The 13,620-nt window shown below is 35.5% G+C and overlaps 1 protein-coding gene across 2 annotated transcripts in view; it reads right to left on the bottom strand.

The window, feature by feature from the left end:
* Positions 1 to 13,076, bottom strand: part of SLC36A4 (solute carrier family 36 member 4) — a 36,107-nt gene extending 23,031 nt beyond the window's left edge. Inside the window, exons 1-6 of one of the 2 annotated variants that reach the window (XM_040256505.1) lie at positions 12,216 to 13,076; positions 10,771 to 10,861; positions 9,502 to 9,590; positions 8,434 to 8,529; positions 5,704 to 5,788; positions 716 to 943 (exon numbers count right to left, since the gene is read on the bottom strand). In XM_040256505.1, the coding sequence (XP_040112439.1) occupies positions 716 to 943; positions 5,704 to 5,788; positions 8,434 to 8,529; positions 9,502 to 9,590; positions 10,771 to 10,861; positions 12,216 to 12,337 (711 nt within the window). In that variant the 5' untranslated portion in view covers positions 12,338 to 13,076. Of the gene's footprint in view, positions 1 to 715; positions 944 to 5,703; positions 5,789 to 8,433; positions 8,530 to 9,501; positions 9,591 to 10,770; positions 10,862 to 12,215 lie in introns of those variants that run through there. The other variant, XM_040256506.1, reaches the window with a different exon arrangement.
* Between the last annotated feature and the right edge of the window lie 544 nt (positions 13,077 to 13,620).

The following is a 13,620-nucleotide window of genomic DNA, read 5'->3' as shown; positions in this document are numbered from 1 at the left end:
GTGAAAGTGAAGTTGCTCAGTCGTGTCCGACTCCTAGCGACCCCATGGACTGCAGCCTACCAGGCTCCTCCGTCCATGGGATTTTCCAGGCAAGAAACACTAAATCTTATAAATAATTTTAAGGGATTTGCAGATCCCTTGGATCCCCTCAACAGATTATTTTAAGGAAACTGAGTTAAGTATCTCCAGACTACTGATGATGAACTCCGTTGTGGTTACTGCAGAAAGAGATTACAGCCCAGGGCAGTGTCAGTGAGCTGAAGCAGTGGCAGCAAATAAAGCTTCAGGCGTGAAAGAAAATCATTACATCACAGCTAGACTCCCATCTCCTATGATTGGTTTAAGTCTTAAAGGAATAAACAAAACACTGGTGAGTTCTTTATTTCATGTTAGGCAGTGTACTAAGGCAGGGTCCTGCATCTCACAACTCTAGTAGGGCAGGCATTACTGCCTTCTGAGGCAATGCCATACAGCTCAGAAGCATACTGACCAAGATTCAAAACCAGATCTGACTACAAAGCCTATGCTTTCATCCTCTATGCCATATACTTCTTCAGCTAAGCAGTATCCCCCCAAATAAAACCTGATTATGTGTCCTAGGTGACACATAGGACGTCGGATCTTTACTTATCATCACTTTTACCTCTAAAGTAAAAATAAAAAAAGTTTACTTGTTAAAAAACATACAACACAGTTAAAAACATGTTATACTTACCCTAACAACGTACTGATAAATTATCACAAGACTGATAGCCATGGATATGTTGGCAAGGAATGAAAGCACAAACAGATTCTTGAGCTCACGAATGAAGACCAAAAGAATTAAAAATGGAAGAAAGCAAAGCATATATATTCTTAGGTCAATACTTCTTCTCTCACATGGACTTGATGAATTGGTACTATTCAAAACAAACACTTTACTCTCCAGGAACCCTTCATGAACCTATACAGGATTACCAGGAGAATAAGGAAGAGGGAAGACAAAAACTTCCATTAACTTATAAGCATGGAGAAATATAAAGAAAACTATGATCTATATACACTCTATGATAAATTCCTTTGCAATAAATAAAATACATAGTTTCAAGACAATCTAGCAACCTAGAAATATATATATATATATAATTTAAGGATAATTAAAATAGTTTTCTTTGCAAAATAACTTTATCATACTGTGAAAACAAGGTTCACTAGAAACTTATGAGGACAGACTTGCTAATCCATTTTGAAGCTTTGTGACTGTGATGCTCGTGATGCCTGCAAAGGCTCAATCTGCTTCTGAGATAATCAAAAGTAGAAGTATGCTTGTCTAGAATGGCCACTGAGTAGTCTATTAACACACTTTTTTCGAAGCAGAAAACAATCTCCAAGTGCCTTTTAGAAATGTACAGTAATCAAAATGAAACTCAGAAATCAGAGCCCAATTTTAAAGGTATTCTATAAAGCAACTGTTGATGAATTAGTATCACTGTCAATAAATATTTATTAAAAATCAGTTATCTGTGTGCTAGACAATAAATTTTTGTCAGAGCAAAAAGCTTCTATAAGATAAACCAACTCTACCTCAAAATTTATTCAGCTGTTTCTATAAACCAATATTTAGCTTCCAAATGAGAGTCCATAATTTATAGGCTCCATATATTAAAAATTGTCTCTCATTCAATTAATCAAATAGTCCAACTTACAAAAATAGAAATGAAATTATAGAGGACTTTAAAAATAATCTTAAAAACTCACAGAAGAGGCAGATCATACTAAAATAAAAATATCAGTGAAAATCTATTTGCCCCAAACACTGTACCCTCCTTTGAACATAATGACATTATCACGTCTCTGGATATATAAATTAAGAAGCAAAACTTATAGTAGTGACAGCAAGTATTTTCTGAGTATTTTGTATGTGTTAGGTACTGCACTTTACTCTCCAGGAACCCTTCATGAACCTATACAGGATTCCCAGGAGAATAAGGAAGAGGGGAGGAAAAGACTTCCACCAACGTACGCCCATGAAGGAGAAATATAAAGAAAACTGTGATTTATATACACTGTGTCAAGGGCTGAGCTAAATACTTGATACGCAACATCTCATTTAACCCTCAAAACAACTCTCTGAGGTGCGTGGTAATATTAATTTCCATTTCATAGTTGAGGAAACTGAGGTTTAGGGGAAGTAAAAAAGAAAAATCTATATAATATCAAGTCAGGAAGTGGTGGTTCTAGGATTCAAGCCCAGGTCTGAGACCCAAGAATCTAGCGTGTGACAGGTACACGTTCATCGGATCAAAACGCTGCAAGCCTTAAGGAGGGGCCTGCCCAAGGAGCCCCTGGTCCCCTCCGTGACATTTCTCTCCCCTGAAATGCAGGACTAGGAGGCCAACAAGTCAGAAGTACAGAACAAAGTTCTGACATGATTAATAATGCAGGGGGTTAATTTTACCCTTACCCACAATAAGTAATGTTTAGTGTCACTACAAATGTACCTATCATCTTAAATTGCAGGGACTATACCTACCAGTTTTAAGTTATGTTGGCAACTTATAACTCATACTGGACTAGCAGACTCTCAGGTTATGCCAGGTACCATTTAAGAAATGCACAGCTCTCATTTATCTTATAATTGGCCATTAAAACTTCCTATTTTATCTTCTATAACTTGAAATAGAAGCAACATTGATTGTTTACATCACTTGGCGTTTAAGAAGATATTTTATTTGCTGACCCGATTTTCTCTGTCATCAAATTATTTACAGCCAAATACTTCTGAAGTACAGGTATTCAAAGAAATACCTCCCATAATCAAGATGAGGTAATGATAGAGTTAAGCTCTATCAAGGATTCCTGGCAAGAGAAAAGTAATCATATAAAAGGGTTGTTTGAGTCATTAGGTGCTTGGGAATTTTACATCAATTCTATCACAAACCTCTCATAATAGTTTAGTATTCTTTCGCAGAAAGACGGTTATAAGAAATTCTCAAGATTGAAAAATAAAGTAAAATAAAAATATCGATACATACCCAGAGCAAGATTCAGGTAAACATTTGAGTCCTTCGGTGCCCTCTAGAGACAGAGATTGGCTATCTAATAGGACTTCCTACGCTCTCACATGTTTACCAAAATGCAAAACACTGAAATAAATATTATAAGATAAAATTACTAAATTCAGTTGCTTCCAGTAGAGCTCAAATTTACTAAATTCTACAGTTTATTAACTTTTCAATTCAGTGATTTAATGGTTAAAATTCCAAAGGCAGATGATGTTCTTCAGCAAAGCTATAAGGTGGAATTAAAGCTATAATATGCTACATTTGCATACTGCATATAAAATGCATAATGCATTGTATAAAGGCTTTCACAAACCTTTCATCAGCTGAGCCTCACAATAAGGCTATGAGGAACATGGGGAGATTTTGCTATTGTTCCTATTTTACAAATGAGGAAATCGAGGTTTGACCAGGAATAAGGGGGTCTTACCCGAAGTGTAAGTTAAACTTGAGAGCATGCACCTGAATTCAGATCTTCTGACTCTGACGTCCATGGGCTTTGGTATCACAACATTTTTTTTTCTCTGAATGTAACAGCCCTTCCCTCTTCTTCATGCCCACATACACTACTTTGTCCATCTGACCTTTTCTTGAGCATTTTAACGTAAGATCAGCAAGAAGCTACTATAACCACGATGGACCAGCATCACTGGAAGCGCCACAGTACCTCACCCCTGCCAACTGTCCACAGTGGCTTAACGGGACCAAGAACAGCCACGCAGCAGCTACACAGCAAGAGACGCACAAGTCCATATGGGAACTAAACTCTTAATTCTTTGGTTCAGTGTAACACTGAACCTTCAGTTTTAGGCAGATCAAGGTGGTAATAACCTTACAGGTTTAAACTGTGAAAGTAGTAGCAATTAGTATGGTTTAATCAACCTGTGTGTCTTTTACCGGAGACTGCTCTCAAATGTGAGGACGCTGCTGCAGAGAGGGGCAATCTCTGACGATGCTGTTTCAGTGATCAGACTGCTGATTCAGTCTGCTCTCGAAGGTGAGGAGCCTAGCATTGCTTTCAACTTTTCTCACATCTGCCTCAATGTCTTTTTCCATACTGCTCTTTGGGCTGCAAAAGAACTTTCATCTTTCTATCAACTGCAAGCTTCTCCTTACCTTCCAGAGAGTCACTTTTTCTACCTGGTCTTATGATGTGTGCAAATGAGTTAAATTCTTCCATTCAACTTTGGAGGCAACTGATAACATTTCATTGGAGAAAGTCACCAATCCTGAGCTTACAGATATTTATTTTATATACTTATATAGTCTGTCATACACACACTCACAACTAAAGTCAGACAATGCCCTGCCCTAGGAAGAGCAGTAGTGTGGCAGCTGTATGAGGCATTTAGGTTGCTGCCTAACTCACATGACCCGGGGCACATTGCTCATGCTCTGTGAGACTCTCTATCCTCATTCATAAAATGAGCATAAGACTTACATTACAGTGCAGTTGCAAAAATTAAAGGATACGTATCACAGTTTATAAATATAGGATCATAAAGCATTATGAGCATTATCTATAACTTTAGGTCAAGCTTGTTGGTAGCTCTCTTAGGGGATGATAGGAAACATTCACTACTACCAGGCTGTACACTCCCAGAAAGGCACCATTTCCACTATATTCTGTGTAAATGACTGCCAAAATGGGTTATCTTATCTTGACATTAAATAGCCTCTTAACTGAGTCAGTAATCCTAAAACTATATGACTTGAAGAATTAAATACTTGTAAAATCAAAAGCATCATCAATGATGAATAATGCTGATAAAGGCATCAACTCTCTTATTTATAAAAGAATGACTCAGTGACCCTTTCCACCATTAAAAATCTAAGAGGAGGGCTTTATCAAACTATGGCTCCCAGACCAAAACCTACCATCTATTTTTGCAAATAAAATTTTATAGGAATATAGCCATATATAACATATTATTGTCTACAGCTGAGTTGAGATAGAGATCATATGGCCTGCAAAACTGAAAATACTTACTATCTAGCCCTTTACAAAAAATGGTTGCCAAATCTTGGTCTAAATATAAAATGAAGTTATCTTACACTTAGAAAAGTGAGTCAAATATATACTTGAAAGTGAAAGTGAAAGTAGCTCAGTCATGTCTTTTTGCAGTCCATGGAATTCTCCAGGCCAGAATACTGGGATGGGTAGCCTTTCCCTTCTCCAGGGGATCTTCCCAACCTAGGGATCGAACCCAGGTCTCCTGCATTGCAGACAGATTCTTTACCAGCTGAGCCACAAGGGAAGCCCAAATATATACTAGGTATAGAGATTCTTTAGAATACATATTCACATGATTTTGCACTAAAATACCTACAGAAGTACTTCGATTACTGAGTAATGCCCACTATTGTACCATGCACATGTGGATAATTAATAACCGTTATTGATTAAAATAACTAAATAAAAACATATGGTAAAGTAAGAATAATACAGGCCAACTATCAGTTAAAGCACATAAAGAAATGTACTTTGGCATTGTGCTAAAAGGAGAGCTTTTTTTTTTATTTCAGTGCTTTGCATGTTTGTTTAAACTGATAGTCTCTACCAAGACTGCAAACCATCTATGTTTGATGCCATATCTAAATATGATGCCATAACTGTGGCATCAGAAGAAAATGATTTCAAAAACTGGAGAAAAACACTTACTTGTTTCACATTTTCAGCTAAGAAGACAATATACACACTACAGAATCCCAGCTGTGTTATCACCAGAAAAAAGTCAACCACATTCCTAAAAAGGGACACCCACAAATAAGTATTAGTAAGAGCTGAAGAAATGTCAATATATTTTTTCCCTTTTAACTAATTTAAATATTTCATAATGTCGTTGTTGTTCAATCACTAAGTCACATCCAATGCTTTGCAACCCCATGGACTGCAACACACTAGGCTCCCCTGACCTTCACTATCTTCCTGAGTTTGCTCAAATTCATGTCCACTGAGTTAGTGATGCTATCTAACCATCTCATCCTCTGTCGCCCCCTTCTCCTTTTGCCTTCAATCTTTCCCAGTAACAGGGTTTTTTTCCCAAAGAATTGGCTCTTCACATCAGGTGGTCAAAGTATTGGAGCTTCAGCATCAGTCCTTCCAATGAACCTTCAGGACTTATTTCCTTTAGGATTGACTGGTTTGATATCCCTGCAGTCCAAGGGACTCTCAAGAGTCTTCTCCAACACCACAATTCGAAAGCATCAATTCTTTGGTGCTCAGCCTTCTTTATGATCCAAGTCTCACATCCAGACACAACTACTAGAAAAACCATAGCTTTGACTATATGGACCTTGTCAGCAAAGTGATGTCTCTGCATTTTAATATGCTGTCTAGATTTGTCACAGCTTTTCTTCCAAGGAACAAGTATCAGTCACCATCTGCAGTGATTTTGGAGCCCAAGAAAATAAAATCTGTCACTGCTGCCACTTTTTTCTATTTGCTTAAAATATTTATTATCTACAAAGAGCATATATTTATGATCTGCATATCACTAGACTATCATTGAGCAAAAAAAGTTATAATACTTAAAAGTTCCCAATTTTCCCATTATTTACTTCTGAAATTCAACAGATTAATGAGTATCTATCTATAAAGTGATTTCATGAAAACATTTAATCAATTATATTAAGCCCATCTCTTCTGTTTCTCCAGATCTTTTTCAGATCAACCCAGTGTACTGCTGCTGCTGCTAAGTTGCGTCAGTCGTGTCCGACTCTGTGTGACCTCATAGATGGCAGCCCACCAGGCTCCCCCATCCCTGGGATTCTCCAGGCAAGAGTACTGGAGTGGGTTGCCATTTCCTTCTCCAGTGCATGAAAGTGAAAAGTGAAAGTGAAGTCGCTCAGTCGTGTCCGACTCTTAGCGACCCCATGGGCTGCAGCCCACCAGGCTCCTCCATCCATGGGATTTTCCAGGCAAGAGCACTGGAGTGGGGTGCCACTGCCTTCTCCAACCAAGGGTATTTCCCAGCAAATAGGATGAGCATGTTCCCTACCATCCAAATCACTAATAAGAAGATGAAATGGAAGGGGACTGGGAGCATGGCCCTTACCATTCTACAGAGACCTCTCCAGGTGCTTACCTCTCTGCACACTTTTTTAGGTACTCTAAACAATTCCAGCCACATAACACAGCGGGTATGGAAGTGGGGAAGGGAAATCACTGGCCAAATTAGCATTATTTGGGTATGATTATAATCAAGTTAAGTCTGCCTACATATTATTAGTATACAGTCCATACCTCTGCCTATTGTTCTGGGAACAGTGAGCTTGCACTTACTAATTCATTATAGTCTCTTGTTTGACCATTAATGTCAAGGTATCAAGTAGTCTAGTCTAAAAGTCAACAAACCCTCCTCCTCCCGTGTGAAGTTGGAAGGGCCCTTGCCTATTTTCATTCTTGCCATAACTCTCTTTCTTCACGGTTCTTCAGGGAGCCCATGTGTAAATAATCGTGGTACCTTGAAATGAATCCAAACTCCTTCTCTCTGATGAATTAAGTATTTCTTTAAGATCTCTTCACTCACCTTTAATTTTAGTACCCTTTACCAACAATCATCGCAGTAGCTTCTGTCTGAAAGCCATTCTTTTAGACAGGAAAAGCAGATAAAGCTGCCTTTAGACTGGCAGGAGGAGGAGGAAGACGGGGTCCTGGAGGCAATCCCCAGGGCGCTGGGCTCTGCTTCCTTCCTTCTCCCGCACAGTCTATCAGGCCGGAAACTCTGAGCAGCTCACAGACACATCTAACGTCCTGAAAATCAAACCATAAACCACTCTACTAATACCATCCTTTTCCTTCTTTTAACTTCCACCACTTTTCCTTCTTTTAACTTCCACACACACATTATTTGTACCCTGGTTAGCATGCTGTAAACTGCCTATGCTTATTTTCCAGTCCTGTGTTCACCTGATTTTGATTAGCTATGTCTGACAACCATAAAGTTACATGTAAACTCTACAATGATCAAAACAACATTATATTAAAATACATACTTCAGATGTCTTATGAGTATGGGCTAAACACTACAATTTTATTTGAAATAGAGATTGCAACATTTTTCTTGCCTTTTTTCCTTAAAAATTATCGAACATGATTATGTCATAGGTTAGCTAGACACTTTATAAATATCATTTTATTTCAACTATTATTATAATTCTGTGAAGTATTATTATAAACTCACTTGATAGTGAAAAAACTCAAATAAAATAAAAATTCTTTGACCCAGATCATAAATTTGTAAAATGATAGAGCTGAAATTTGAACCCAAGTCCATTTAACTCTAAAACTTATGTTTCCCCCAATTTTATTATACTTCTATTAATGTGCTTTATCAGATTAACATACGTACACTGATAACTATATATTAATAACATAGCAAGTACTTACCGCCCCCATGCTGATTGCTTCTGCAGACAACTCCAAGGACTTACTTCCATTGCAAAACTCACAGTGTCACTATACCCTAATGTTGACTTTTTAAACCTGAAATTTAATGACATACATGCATATGAAAAAGAAAAATTTTAAACTGTTCCATAAATCCATTTCTTGAAAAGAACATCAATAAATGGGCTATATACTGACAGAGGAGTTTTTGAAATTTGGAGATTTCCATATTTCTAAAGACTTCTCATGAAATTTAAAGTTTTTATATATCTTTTTAACCAATATATTAGTTTTAACCCACTGTTAAAGTTTATATATTTGTTAAATTCATATAATATTTGTGTTTCACTGATTTAAATATTTCAATTATCTAAAAACATCAACTATACTCTTCATGCCTAAACTATTCCATTCTTATAACAGCATTATTTTTAAAAACCCATAATATACTGTCACATATTTAACCATCTAATAGCCACATTCTCACTTCTATTTTTTCAAGTATACAGTGTTATTTAAAGATCATAAATGACCTGCCTAAAGTTTTAAGAACATTTAGCAACAACAAAAGTGAGTTAAAGTTAGAATATTAGTTTGCCAGAATAGACAATGTTTGTTTAAAAGTTGGTTCACTATCCAATAGAAACATTTTGATACAAAAATAAAACAGAGTATTATTTTACTATCTACCAACCCACATATCAGCAAAAGAGCATAAAAGGTCTTATACTCAAAATGAAATTAGCAACAAATGACCATTATTATTTAAGTAGTAGCCCTGCTGCCTCCTTTAGCCCCATATATCTTCCCTGAGTTTTTTCATTTATACTATATTAAAAAAATTTGATTTCACTACTTTTAAAAGAAGTATATTTATGCTGACCAGATTTCAATCATATAAAATGCTACCTTTTTCCATAATCATTCTCTTAGAATTGTCTATGTTAATAGATTATAGGCAATACAATGTATAGTTGCAAAGCACAGTAGAAATATAAGACTATCTTATCCTTTAAAAACTATATAGCTTTAAAATAAATTAAATAGACTTAACAAATTCACATTTACCTCTGACATAGAAAGTGACTGCAACGTACCAAAATGTGCATACAGTGAACAGAAATAATTCCTATAAACACAAGGCTGATTGGTCCAAGCTGTGGGAAAAACATAAGTTTTAAATATTTAAGTTTAATAAAAATTAAATTATCTTATAAACAATGAAATACAGACTATTAATTGTCACTGACAAATTTTAGACAAAATGATTAAAGAATCATTTGCATAATAGAAATTAATGGACTTGATACAGAAAGAATTTAGTAATATTTAAGACAACCACATATGATTATCAACTTGACTATCCAAACTTATGAATGTAGAATATAGAAACGCAACACAATAGAATAGAATACAGTGTGATATTTAACATCAGATGGCAAATCTGTGACAACTGGTATCCCATCATTAAAAGTATACGCAACCATAAAACATTATCTAAGTTACTAAAAAGCACTGCATTATCTGGGAGCGTAGGCAATCTACTTCTGTGTATCCCTTGTTGAGAATCACACCTGAGAAACTGTGCCTAGAAAATAATTATTTGAAAAAGTGGTACATAAAAATTTCAAGTATTCATTCACTAAAATTAAAGTGATGCCTAGATTATTGACAAAGTATTGCCAAAGTTATTTTTATAATGAGAAATTTTTCAGTTTCTCTAAATTAGGATGGACGAAGTCCAAAATGATAGTTAAAACTCTTCTTAAGAAAATTCATCAGTTAAAAAATGTTAAATACAATTTCATTAGTTCATAACTGAATACTCCCCTATCAGGATTCTCTATAATTACAATAATTGGTTCCAACAAACTCTTTGAATATTTGTTTTCAAAAGATATTGTTAACTTTTTTTTAAATTATTATTCTTAAAACCTGAAAACTATATATTTTATTTGGAATCTAAAAAACTATAAAATTTCACCAATACTAATACTCTATAAATATATCTGTTGCTATGAATGTATCACCTAAATTCCTGAAAATCCAAAAGGCTAATAAGATCTAACTATATCTGGAAAAATCAGATACTGATTTAGGATCTGTCAAATATTGTAAACAAGTAATTAGGTAGAAATGAAAAGAGTAATTGATTCTCATTTTTAGTTAGATATTATCATAGTTCATATAATTTTAACAACAGTAGCTAAACGATTATCTAGTTGTCACCTGACCAGGTTATATTTGACTAAGCTAGATGTTAACTTGCTCTAATTTTTGCTGTAAATTAAGATTGATAACTGTATTTTAACTAGAGATTACAAAGATGAGTCTTACCACTATGCCTGCATTTTTTATTGCTAGTGGAAGTCCTAAAAGACCAGTTCCAATATTTCCTTTAAGAAGATGAATAAGAGTTTGTACAAATCTGAAAAGTAGAAGTTGTAAGAATTAAACATTTTAGAACAAAAGCTATTAAAATTACATGACCATGGTTTTAACATCAGAAGGGAACTAAAAATTTATCTAGGCAAGGAATCAAACTAACATTTCCATGTGACCAGAAGCTAAAGAAGCCAGAAGTTATATCTGGTTCAAGTACTACCTTTGCACTTTAAAAGCAGAATACAGAGGGTTATTATGGAGATTAAATGAGTTAAATGAAAGTATTTTTGTACATGTTAAAGTAATAAGGGAAAGGCAATTTTCTCATAAGATTCTTTGCTGCTATGATATTCAGAACAAGGCTGAATATTATATACGGCTAAGCTGGTAAGACAGCAATTTATTGCACTATGCGATCATGACATTAAACATAGTCTATGATTATCAACCTCAGAGGACGTTAATTAAAAGAAAAAATACAATTTCTAAAACTGTGTATATCATCAAGTAAGATAAATACTAATCAGCTTTTATAATCATGAACTCCCAAGGGATTTCACCTAAGAAAGCATTCCAAGAGGCATTTGGAGAGTCTCTTGGCCAAGAAAACACAAATTAAACTAGGAAGAAGGGCACAAATTTTTAATTTTGAAAAAAAAATGCTTATCTAAAGTTTTTATTAGTTTATACTATTCATCTTTGGTCAATAAAAATGTTACTTTGCTTAACTGTCAAATTATCATTAGAATAATAAGTTATTCAAATCTATTAATGATGACAAAATAACAAAAAAGATTTTTAAAATATTCCACTGCTTTCCTGAGACCATGACTGTTTCACACCATTCACTCAACATAAAGAACTGTTTACTGCCTACTTCCCAGAGTCTAACTCCTAAACATTGCAGAAGCTCCATCTCTGGAAATTCTATTCCCCTCAATCCAATCCCCCTACTTTCAAGATTCATAGCATTTGATATGTATTATCATGTAGTGAGGGGGCTTCCCTTGTGGCTCAGCTGGTAAAGAATCCACCTGCAATGCGGGAGACCTGGGTTCGATTCCTGAGTTGGGAAGATCCCCTGGAGAAGGGAAAGGCTACCCACTCCAGTATTCTGGCCTGGAGAATCCCAAGGACTGTGTAGTCCACGGGGTCGCAAAGAGTCAGACACAACTGAGAGACTTTCACTTTCATCGTGTAGTGATTCCTATACACTGCTCTGTAATTTAGATGTTTTTCTTCTTTCCAAAAATAGACTATGAATCTCTTGAGGGTGAGGACTATGTCTTACTCATCTTTGTGACTTCTGCAGTATCCAGTGCCTGATCTGTAGAAGATGATTACAAAATATACAGTGAATGACAAGAGAAAAAGACATTTAAACCCTAATTACTCACGAAATACCCTCTTGATCCTCAAGCTGGTGATGCTTCTGAACAGGCAGAAGCTCCTGCTCCTGTTCTTCATCCGATGTCCCATCAAAATTCTGCTCGTTTATTAAGGGCCTCATTACATCCATATCTTTAAAAAGAAAAAAAAGTGCTTCACCATCATTTTAAAAATTGAGTTAAAGCTGGTGTAAATGAAGTTTTTAATAGAAGGCCATGCAATTTTACTCTTTACTATTTTCACCCTAAGTTAATGCACATTAATACTTTTACCATATTTAGAATGCACATTAATAGTTTTGCCATATTTAGAAAGAAACAACTAGACTTTACTGCTGGTTATTTTGTTTGGACTAAGGAGTGCAAGGTGAAAAGCACTGTTAAGTATTCACTGTAACACGTTTTCTACTTTGTCTCCATGAGGTTTATAGTAAATGATGATAGAATTATGGTATGGAAAATGTGAAGAAATAATCCAATGAACTTTTATCTTTTGTTAGCGTCAAATCATACTGAGTACATAAATGGCAATCATATTTTTATCTTTTAATTAAAAAGCTTTTTAATATTGTTGTACAGTATTACATAAGTTACAGGTATATATATAGTGGTTCACAATTTTTAGAGGTTATACTCCATTTATAGTCACTATAAAATATTGGCTATATTCCCCATGTTGCATTTGGACATGCAGCTTTTACATCTAACAGTTTATACCTCTTAATCTTCTGACCCTATATTGCCCCTCCCTCTTCCCTTTCCCCACTGGTATCAACTATTTTGTCCTCTATGAGTTGGCCTTTTTGTTATATTCTCTAGTTTTATATACTTTTTAGATTCCACATATAAGTGATATCATACAGTATTTGCCTGACTTATTTCACTTAGCATAATGTCCTCCAAGTCCATATATGTTGTTGCAAATTGCAGGATTTCATTCTTTTTTATGGCTGAGTAGACTCTATTATAAATATATACCACGCTTTACACTTTCCCTTTCTGAAGATTTTCACTGTGCTTCTTCCAAGCCTCCTCCTCCCTCTCTTTTCCACAGAGACTGCTCCACTCTCCATGTTTGCAGCAGCAAAAGGATCTCTGCTGGAAATTTTCTGTTTATTTTTCTATCTACAGATTATCTGAAGTTTGTGGTATCCTTGGTCTCCTATTACTTTGTCGACTAAGGTCTGCCTAGTCAAGCTATGGTTTTTCCTGTGGTCATGTATGGATGTGAGAGTTGGACTGTGAAGAAGGCTGAGCGCCGAAGAATTGATGCTTTTGAACTCTGGTGTTGGAGAAGACTCTTGAAGGTCCCCTGGACTGCAAGGAGATCCAACCAGTCCATTCTGAAGGAGATCAATCCTAGGATTTCTTTGGAAGGAATGATGCTAAAGCTGAAGCTCCAGTACTTTGGCCA

The sequence above is a fragment of the Oryx dammah genome, unplaced genomic scaffold (genome assembly GCF_014754425.2).
Source record: "Oryx dammah isolate SB20612 unplaced genomic scaffold, SCBI_Odam_1.1 HiC_scaffold_15, whole genome shotgun sequence".
Taxonomy (NCBI): domain Eukaryota; kingdom Metazoa; phylum Chordata; class Mammalia; order Artiodactyla; family Bovidae; genus Oryx; species Oryx dammah.
The sequence above is the reverse complement of the archived record's forward strand: the minus strand, read 5'-3'. Positions and strand labels throughout refer to the sequence as shown.